This window comes from Triticum aestivum, chromosome 5D, assembly GCF_018294505.1.
Source record: "Triticum aestivum cultivar Chinese Spring chromosome 5D, IWGSC CS RefSeq v2.1, whole genome shotgun sequence".
NCBI lineage: Eukaryota > Viridiplantae > Streptophyta > Magnoliopsida > Poales > Poaceae > Triticum > Triticum aestivum.
Window position 1 is genome coordinate 536,140,674 of NC_057808.1, and position 10,653 is coordinate 536,151,326.

A 10,653-nucleotide genomic window follows, 5' to 3' on the forward strand; every position below is an offset into this window, starting at 1 on the left:
TCCCCTAGCATCGGCTGAACCGGTTGCCACCATCACCCGTGGTCGATGCCATTATCGCGTCGCTTCGTCGCCCCGCCCAATACGAGTCATCTCCTCTATTGAGCTGTTGTCGTCTCGGACGTCCCTCTAAACCCCTCCCCTTCTCCGGCACCGGTGATCATGGCTCGCACCTGTACCCGCACCGCCGACTCTCTTACTCCCCTCTAGCAGTGGGACACTGCGGTCCCCATGAGCACGGGGTTGCGCATTCGTCTTCTCTACATGAATCGGCTGAATTTTTATTATTATTCAGTTGTAGTATAAGGAATAGCAAAGACGATTTTTTATTCAAAACGAGAGGCCGCCTGGGTGGCCAGCCATAGAAATGCAATGATGAAATGCAGAGCGACATTAACGTACACACGTTCTGCCATCCCAAAGAAAAAAAGTACACACGTTTCTGGTCCTGACATCACATTATGAACTGAAACCAAGCACGAAGGAACACATGCTCGATGGATACTCATACTCCCTTCACACATAGAGCAAGGCATTGAGAAACCGGGTTCGATCAGCGGCCCATCTCCTGCATGCCGGGCGGGTTGACGCCGGCGCCGCCGTTGCGGCGCTCGACGTTGAGGTGCCAGCCGTTCTCGGGGTCGTAGCCGCGGGCCTTGAGCTCCTTGTACTCCTGGACGAGCGCGCAGGGCTCGCAGCAGTAGTGCACGCAGCAGTCGCAGCAGGGCGCGTCCGGGAGCGCGTACTGGGCGCGCATCTTGGAGCGGTAGGTGCAGGAGTAGATCCAGTGGCACCCCGTGAGCGACGCCAGCAGCACGTAGAGCGCGCCGCTCGTCCCGCACGACGTCGCGCCCCGGTCCACGATCTCCGCCACCTTGCCGAACGTGATGCACGGACAGCACCAAGTCAGGCAACCTGCATTCAAATCATATACGTACATGTATCAGATATGAGTATGTTTCCTGGCGATCATGACATGGATCAAGGAGGAAGATGGTGTGCGCTTACAGAGGCCGCAGTCGTCGAAGCAGTCGAAGAGGCCGGACGACCAGGCGGTCGGGGCGCCCGGTGCGCCGCCGACGGGGACGCCGGTGGCCGGCTCGGTGCCGGGCTTCATCGCGACGACGGCCGGTGAACTGGAAAGCTGTGATGAGGTGATCTCTGTGCGTTGGTGGTGATATATGCCGGGAATGGGCTAGCTGTTGTTCTATGCCGGGAATGGGCTTGCCGAGGGGGTGCTTATATATAGGTCGAAGCTAGCTGTTGTTCTATGCCGGGAATGGGCTTGCCGAGGGGGTGCTTATATATAGGTCGATCGTGGCCGGGCGGAGATGGGTAGGAATGCGTGTGCTGTCCCGAACAGTTCAGCGTGTTAATTAACCCAGCCGCGTTTGGTCGGCGATAACCACTAGACCGAGAGAATTAGCTGCCAAGTCAAAGCGGCGTTCAATTGGCCGGAAGTAGCCGTATGCATGCAGTGTATACGCGTCGTTGAAGGTGACAGCCAGCCGCCTGGAAGCTCACAAGTGCCGTACGGCGTAGACTCATGATCTGATCAATTCTTCTGTGTGTGGTAAAAAGTACTCCTCGACTCAGTAACTTTCTTGATCTGGACAATTCTTCACCTTGGTGCACGTGCCTGTAGAAACATTATATCACACTTAATCTGTTCTAGAGATAGCTAGAAAACACGAGCAATTACCAAATACGTATTTGCCAAAGGAAAATGTAGGGCGGTATTACCACGATGGGGACGGGAGTGTAATTCGGGCATGCATGGGTGGCCGCATGTGCTGGAGCTGGACCGGCGGTCGTTGGCGTAGGACTATGGGCCGCCGGGAGTTTCGCCTACGTGCGTGCTTGTTTTCTTCCCCGATCAACGGCTTGGCTTGTTTGTTAATCCTAAGTGGCAAAAGTCTGAAAAAGACCTTAAATTCGTACTCCGAGTCTGAATCAGACCCTGAACTTGAATTCCCTGAAATTGTCACCCCGAGCTCTCTGATCCTGGCTAATCCCGGCTGGATGTTTGTTTGTGAGAATGGGATTGCTTACTTGGCAGGGATATGGAGAGGAAATCATCACAATCTGGACCGATCTCTGGGCCATACCGTCCCCTCTTAAACCCACCACCAAGTCGGGCCTTCCCCCTTTTCCCCTGTCTCTCTCCGATCTGTTCCTATTCTCCCCCGTCTCTCGCTCGTCTCTTCAGTTTCAGGTACGTCGGCGTTGTCTCTAAAAAAAAAGGTACGCCGGCGATGGTGAACGGGGGCCGATCGACAGGAAGGCAAGAAAATCGCGGCGACCGGAGTTGACGGAGGTAATGTGCCGGCCTCCTGCCTGTGCTTTCTTGTTTGCATTTGCCGCCGTTTGATGGATATGGCTAGAGTTTCAGATAGAGATGGTTGTGGTGTTGGATGATATTTTCCAGAATTTTATTTTGGGTGTGAGATTTCTGTGTGGTTCTATTTCTTCTCAAAAATTGTATTAGACATGGCGTACTGAATTTATGTGTATTACTGTAGGTTTTCTTTCTGCAAGCATGGATCCGAGTGAGAAACTGAATGTTCGCTTTCACTTTGGAGGGGAATTTGTCCGAGTTGGTCCTGAGTTAGATTATGTTGGAGGAGATGAGGAGATATCAGAGATAGAAAGGGACAAACTGTCCTTACCAGAAATCACAGGGCATTTGGCTGATCATATCACATACAAAGATTCCATGAAGCTTTATTTCTTGGTTCCAGGTTTAGAATTGTCAAATGGCTTGATGTTTCTCCTTGATGATGCTGGTTGTATGAAAATGTCAGAGTACACAACCGATAGTGGAGTGGCTGATGTGTATGTTGAGTACTTTGGAGAGCAGGATGAGGAAAGTGATAGGAGTGGTAGTGATTTTGAAGATGAGATACAAAATGAGGAAGAGGGAGACAGTGAGGAAGCACCTGATGCTATCATTTCTGCCGAAGAACAAGTGCAATTCAGTGTTGGAAATGTGAATGGGTTGGCTGACAGAAATGAACATGTGGTTGTACCAGATGACACTGGAGTTATAACTTCAGTTATTGCCAGCCCTTTAAGGAGTACAATGAAAGAAACTTTTAGAGTTGAGTGTGGACAATTGATTGATGCTCTGACAGGAAGCTCTCAAGTGCTCAATCCTCGGTCACAAACTTGCAAAATTGCACTTATTAAAGAAACAGTTCAAAAACCAACTGTACCTGGAAGAGAAGAACATAACAGTGAGTCTGAACATGATAGTGATTCAAGCAGTGATGATAGTGATTATGTGCCAGGTAGTGATGACAGTGGACTAGAGGAAGAGTATGTGGAACTTAAGGAAGAAGCAAAGGCATTTAAGAAGAGAATAAGAGATTCTAAGAAGTGGGCACAGAGAAATCCAACAGGTGTTGTTCCAATTTATTTAGTTGCAAATGTGGAAGAGGTGATAGGAGAAGATCACTTTGATTCTGATGATGAAGATTATTCATATGATGAAGATAGTGATCATGATGGACATGTTGTCAAGAGGAAGAGCAAGTACCCCAGGTATAATCCAAAGGCAGATATTCCAATGTTTTGTTTAGGGATGGTTTTCAGGAGCAAGGAGCACATGAGAAAGGCACTAATAAAATATGGACTGCTCACATTTCGGAGTATAATCTTCATGAAGTCAGTCGAAGATAGGATCAGGGCTAAGTGTGGATGGCCTGGATGTCCATGGCTTATATATGGTGCTAAGACTACCAGGTGTTCTAGGTTCCAGGTGTTAACATTTGAATCTGAACATGCAGTGCACCTAACAGATACAATCACCTTGTTACTGCTAAGGTTATAGCAAGAAGGTATGAGCACATCTTAAGAGCTAACCCCACATGGAAGATTGACAGTATTAAAGCTACTGTTCTGAAAGATTTCTTTGCCGATGTGTCAACATCCAAGTGCAAGGCTGCCAAGAAGATTGTATCAGAGAAACTACTAGCAGGTATGAAAGAGGAGTACACCAAGGTGTTTGATTACCAGCTAGAACTATTGAGGAGCTATCCTGGAAGTACAATACTTGTTGGCTTGGACCCTACCAATATGGATCAGAATATTTTCCAGAGCTTCTATGTGTGTTTCAATGCTATGAAGCGGGGTTTTAAAGCATGTAGAAGGGTGATTGGACTTGATGGTTGCTTTTTCAAAGGAGCATGCCATGGTGAGCTTCTTTGTGCTATTGGATATTAATGATCAAGGTGAAGGCTGGGTTTTTATTTTAGATCAACAGAAGGTATATTAGCTTGTTGATGTTAAATTATATTACTAGCATGCTTTCAAGTAATTCAAATATGATTTAAAATACTGAAAATAGCATGCTTTGAACTATTTAAAATATGGTTTGAAGTACTGAAAATAGCATGCTTTCAACTAATTAAATTAATGTGCAGGGGTTGTTAAGTGCCATGAAAGACTATCTACCAAAGGCACAACACAGAATGTGTGCTAAACACATATATGCTAACTGGAAAAAGAAGTTTAGAGAGCATGCTCTGAAAAAGAAATTCTGAGCAATTGCCAAGGCTGCAAACAGAGAAGACTTCATGTATAGGAAGGCCAAGTTAGCTCAAGATACACCTGACGGTGCAAGGGAAATCATGAATACAGAGCCTAAGCATTGGGCTAGAGCATTCTTTCCAGTTGGATCGCTATGTGACTCAGTGGATAATAATCTATGTGAGTCCTCCAACAATGCTATAATTGAGGCCAGATTCTATCCTATCATCTCTATGCTAGAGAAGATTAGGCACAAGATGACACTTAGAGTTCAAGAGAACATAACCAAAACTGACAAGTGGACTGCTAGTAATACAGAGATATGCCCAAACATTTTCAAGAAACTTAAGGTGGCCATCAAATTAACTCAGTTCTGTGATGTGCTCTGGAATGGTAAGGAAGGGTTTGAAGTAAAACATGTTAGTGGCAGAGGAAGGAGTTATACTGTGAATTTGGATAAATGGACTTGTTCTTGTGGATACTTTCAACTGGCAGGGCTACCTTGTTGCCATGCCATCAGTGCCATATACAAGTGCGGAAAAAATGTATCAGACTTCATTCACAAATGTTATTCAATTGAGCAATTTACCTGGTTATGTGAGTATGCCAGGTAGGCCTAGGAAGAATGACACGAAGAGGGAAGAGGGAGAAGCACCAAAAGGAAAGAAAATGTCAAAGCATGGCATTAAAATTACTTGCAACATGTGTGGCCACAAAGGGCACAACAAGACAGGTTGCAAAAAGAATCCTGAAAAGGGCCAGAAGAAAAATGCCTTCTTGAAGAAAACAGGGAAGAAAATTAAGTCAACTGAGGTAGACACTTGTGCACTTTCTAATTACTTGAGTATTGTTTGAATTGTTTATGTACTATTTGAGATGCTTATGTACTTTCTTTTGTTGCACCAGCAAGCAAACACTGATGCTCAAATTAGAGCAAGCCAGCAGGCTAAGAGCAAAGGAAAAGATCAAGCAGAAGCAGGACCAAGTGGAGGGAAGAGGAAGGCTACCAGGAAGAATGTGCAAGCCAAGAAAAAATCAAAGAATTATTCCTGATTGTCTACTGCTTCTCTGGTCTAATTAGTACTCCCTCCGTCCGGAAATACTTGTCATTGAAATGGATGTATCTAGATGTATTTTAGTTCTAGATACATCCATTTTCATCCATTTTGATGACAAGTATTTCCAGACGGAGGGAGTATGTTAAATTAGATGTCAGTAGTACAACAGAACTGGTGGTTATGTCCTTTTGGTTTAAATTCTTAAGTCAGTATGGTCATGTACTGGTGGTTATGTGTGTCACTGTGAACTGATGCTATTTTGCCTGGTACTCCCTCCATCTATTTTGGAACAGAGGGAGTACTTGTGTGTTAGGTGTTTCTAAAATGGCACTTCAAAATCTGTACTGGGTGCTTTTGTTATATTCTGCTGCTTAATACTACTACTGAATGCAAACTGAATGCTTTTATTATAACTAGCTGCAAATGCAACCAAAAGTTCACTGATTTATAACCTGATCTCAAATTCCATGCTACAAGTGCCATATTCTGCTAGTTGGTCTTACAAAAAGATGTCAAATGCAATACAACCTCCAGTCACTTGCTAATTCAGTGTTACAAAAGCTCACACTACATTCACTGTCGTATGGCACTAGGCCATTACATTCACTGATCGCCCTAATAACTATGTTTTTAAGGCGCTAAGGCGAGGCGAGGCGCTGGGGGGCGCCTCACTGCCTAAGCGCTAAGGCATAAGGCGAGGCGACGCCTTAGAGACTTGTAAGCAACAGAATTAAGTAGAACTTGGTAGGCATTAAGCAACTAGGCATACAACCATACACACCTTGCAACTGATTGTTGTAGAGCCCATATAGCATCCATTCCCATCCTCTTTGCACTTGCTTTTCTCCCCAGCAGAATTCTGCATCAACATGAAGTCATGAACAAATATGTTAGAATAATGTATCACTTACCAATGCACATTCCACAAAAAATAGAAATAAAAGTGAGGCAACGAGCAAAAGTGGAAAGAAAGATAGCAAATATGAGTGCAACTGCAATCTGCAATGCATGGCATATTACATAACCATTAAACAATTCAAATGACACAAGTCCAGTAGTCCACATAACAAAGGTGAAAGGTCCACATAAGACAAACAGAATAATAGATAATTCGAGCATAGCAAAAGGGATAAAGGTGGCCAGCTCAGCTCTCTCATGTCTCTCCACTCTCAAAGTCTCAATCAAAAGTCATCATCATCAAACTCATTGGCATTGGTGCTGTCTTCACCATCTTGGTCAACATTACTTGGATCTTGATCGTCATTGCTCACATCATCATCGTCCTCAACGTAGTCTGAATCCTCCCCCTCCGCATTGGGCATACTTGAGTGTGGTTCTTGCTCCAAGTCCTCCTATGCTTCATCTTCTTCAGGATTTGTAGGTCGTGTTGTAGTAGGTCTCTTGCGTGCGTAGTGTTGCAGACGGAAATTTGTCTGGCCCCTATGAACTGTAGTTGCTGTCCTATGCAGATTGCGGCCTCGAAGGTTTGAAGATGCACCAATAGCCACATCAACATCCTCCCATGTAATGTCTTGATTGTCTTCAGGACAACCTCGAGCACCTTGAGGTTGTGATAGTGATGGGTCCACCCACTCATTGCCCCAATCAAAATCCTCAATGACCAAAGCCTCAAAGCTATTCTCGCTCACCTTCTCACGCCTCTTTTGAAACCGTTGCATATTCTTCCGGTTGTATGAAACAAAGAAAAGATCATTCAACCTTTTCCATTGTAACCTGTTCCTTTTCTTCGTATGGATCTACAAAGTAGATACAACAAGTGAAATAAGTAAATAACTTGCTGAAATCATCATTGAACAAACACAAATATTGCTTTACTTGTTGACTTACAAATTGAAACGTGCTCCAATTCCTCTCACAACCAGATGATGAAGCACAAAGACTAACAATGCGCTTTGCAAACCTTTGTAGGTCAATGGCCCGACCACCAAATGAACTCCACCAATCAACTAAAATGATAAAAACTGACACATATTAAGAGTTTGTACAGAAATTACATTGCTGGAACTGGAATTAACATGCTGAAATTAACATGATGCATTTAATATGACTTACGAGGGTTTCTTGTGCTCATGGTCTCGAGTGCCAATGGATTAGAAAAGCCTTCTCGTTGGCCCTCATAGAGCACAGATTGTTGATAAATCTTTTTTCGAACATTGGCATCCGATACCATTTTTGCAAGCACATCATTAAAGCAGCTCCTAAGCTCCCCAACTAAGGCATCATCATTTCTGCTTACAATAGGAAAGAACTTTCCTGGGTTCAAAAATAGAGCAGCCCCATACAATGGATGATCCATTTGATTCTCCCAACGCTTGTTAACAATGGCCAAGATCTTCTTGAGCAATGGTTGCTTGTTTTGTTGAGGGAAACCTAGATTGATCCTCTCCTTTGCATAAATCATAAGTGCTTTAATCTCTGGCATGGTAGGCTTCTCATCACCATCCGCTACTCTAAGAACTCTAAGAAGTGGAGTTGAAGCTCTAAGGCAGTCCTCAATTGCGCTCCACCACTCCGTTGAAAGTATAATCTCTTGCACATTCAAGCCAACTTGTGTTTTTGCTAACTTGTTTCCAACCCATTCATCAGATGTAAATAAACTCCTCAATGCAGCCTTGTTCTTGACCAAACTCCTAAGTGTGAGGATGGCTGTGGCAAAATGAGTTGCTGCTGGTCTCACAAGATCCCCACCCGTGGCCTTCCTCATTAGACTAAGAAGTCTTCCATGTCTATAGATGAAAGTTGTGACACGTCTAGCCCCTGCAATAGGCTTCTTAAATGCCTTCAACTTTCCTATATCTTCCAACATTAGGTCCAAGCAATGACATGCACACGGGCTCCAATATAGAGTAGGCATCCTCTCCATTAGAAGGTGGCCAGCTTTCTTGTAATTAGCACCATTATCCGTGATAACCTGTACCACATTCTCTTTTCCAACATCCAGAATTCTCTTCTCAAGCAAATCAGCTATCATATCACCGTCATGACATACACTTGAGGCATCAACCGACTCCAAGAAGAAAGTGCCCTCTGGACTATTAACAAGGAAGTTAATCAAATGGCGTCCTCTTTTATCCGACCAGCCATCCGACATGAGTGTGCATCCATATTTTTTCCATGCTGCCTCGTGTTGCCCCCTCAAAAGTCATGTTTCCTTCACACAATCATTAAGCAATGGCTCTCTCAGCTCATGTGCACTAGGTGGCTTGTAACCTGAACCATATTGACATGAGGCTTCATTTGCAACCTCAAACTGCCTACTATTTGCAGCATTAAATGGAATGCCACACTCGTAAAAGAACAACGCCCACTGCATACTGACATAATGCCTCTCTTCATGAGTCTTTGTGCTGGACTCCATGGTGCTTTGAGAACACCCAGAGCGCCTTTCATCTACAAGATCCTCAGGTGTTCTTTGTAACATGGCAACAATTGGCTTGGAACTATTGGCGGCAGCAGTAACAGACTTCTTTTTACCTTGCATGTTGATGATAAACGCTTTCTTATTCTGTCTGGCTGCTGTCCCTGAGCTTGGCCTTTTAGAGGCGATGTTTGCTCCAACTGAACTCACCTCCACAACCTCCTGATCATCATCTACATCTACTACTCCCTTGATCCTCCTATTTTGCTCCAAATATGCTCTCATTTCTCTTCTCAGTTGTGTGGTGGCCTTAGGACAACCAATTGCATCACCCCCGACGCCCGCAACATGCTCCTTATGCCTCTTGATCCCTCCGGAAGTTATCTTGCCACAAAGAGCGCACACAACAAGATCCCGGTTTGGAGGCTCAGACCAATATCCATAGTTCCATCCCGGATCATTTGACCGTTGTGGCTTCCTTGTTGGATCTTTCATTGGATCATAGGGGGGCTCACCCCCATCAGCTGCTGCATTTCCATCCATGGTGCTACACTTCTACTACCTGCAGCAAACAACCAAACACAAAGGAATATTAGCATAACTGATAAAAGGGCTGCCATGGCAACAAGCCAACAAGGCAACAAACAATAAAGTACTTACTAGATAGACAAAAGGGTACCAGACAGATGAAAAGGCTGCTGTGGCAGCAACTAAACTACTCTACTCATGCAGATGTAGCAAACAGCGACAATCAACTAGCCATTAAACTAATCAACATTCAACTAGTCATTAAACTAATCCATTGTTGAGCACAAGACATCATGCATCAGTATTCAACTCGTCTCCTTTCTCAATCAGTCGAACAGTTGCTCCACATCTCTCCCTCATCACTTCAAATTGATGTCTTGTTGCAACATCTGCTACATATCTCTGCCATGACTGCCGGCCATCATCAAGTTCATCTACATTTCTCGAAGATCAATAAGAAGTTGCCTGTTGAAAAAGGATGCAAGGATCATCAGGCCACACAAAATAGCCACAGCCATATCTTTGATTCAGCAGTTCACCGAATCAGAACAGAGAAAAATGAAAAAAGAAGCAAAATTGGTACAGAGCAACATTGGGAGAGAGAGCTTACTTTTCCATGGACGCAAGAATGGTACAGAACAAGGAAAAATCCAGTGGCCGCCCTCTTCTCGAGTACCCCTTCTTCGCCGGTCCGTAAGCCATGGGATTCTCCCAATAAGGCAGCGGCGACGACCTAGGCGCTGCCCTCCTTCGTCCGCGCCCTACGCTCCAGTACGCCGCGCCGGAGGATGAAGCCATCGCCGCCCGCCGCAGCCGCCGCCTGCCTTTCCTTCTCAGATTTACGCCTCTGCCCGCCTCTTCCCCAATTTATGCCGCCGCCCACCTCTCCTCCTCCGATTGCAGCCGCCGACGAACCCTACAAATATTCCCCACCTTGAGTCCTTCTCTGTTTATTTCCCCACGTGGCCAACTAACTGTGGGGCCTGTTTTCGTCACTACGTGGCATCTTATTTCCCCTAATCCTTGCCACGTAAGCGATCCTGTTCTCACAAGCAACCATTAAGTGCAGATCAGCCGGGATTAGCCAGGATCAGAGAGGTCGGGGTGACAGTATCAGGGAATTCAAGTTCAGGGTCTGATTCAGACTCGGAGTACGAATTT

General features: G+C 45.1%; 1 protein-coding gene across 5 annotated transcripts; it reads right to left on the reverse strand.

Moving 5' to 3' along the window:
* Positions 1 to 298: 298 nt before the first annotated feature.
* On the reverse strand, positions 299 to 10,437 carry LOC123123590 (cell number regulator 10). Of its 5 annotated transcripts, XM_044544124.1 has the most exons (7): positions 10,103 to 10,437; positions 7,659 to 9,957; positions 7,434 to 7,552; positions 6,814 to 7,342; positions 6,367 to 6,444; positions 1,006 to 1,636; positions 299 to 912 (listed from the first exon to the last, which is right to left on the reverse strand). In XM_044544124.1, exons 6-7 carry the CDS (start codon positions 1,112 to 1,114, stop codon positions 551 to 553), a joined length of 471 nt encoding a protein of 156 aa, XP_044400059.1. In that variant the 5' UTR covers positions 1,115 to 1,636; positions 6,367 to 6,444; positions 6,814 to 7,342; positions 7,434 to 7,552; positions 7,659 to 9,957; positions 10,103 to 10,437; the 3' UTR covers positions 299 to 550. The 5 variants fall into 5 exon arrangements, 3 of the variants coding, with proteins under 3 accessions (XP_044400059.1, XP_044400058.1, XP_044400057.1); XR_006460694.1 differs by lacking the exon at positions 299 to 912 and having other exon boundaries at positions 1,146 to 1,636; positions 10,103 to 10,426; XR_006460693.1 differs by lacking the exons at positions 299 to 912; positions 1,006 to 1,636 and having other exon boundaries at positions 1,674 to 6,444; positions 10,103 to 10,426.
* Between the last annotated feature and the right edge of the window lie 216 nt (positions 10,438 to 10,653).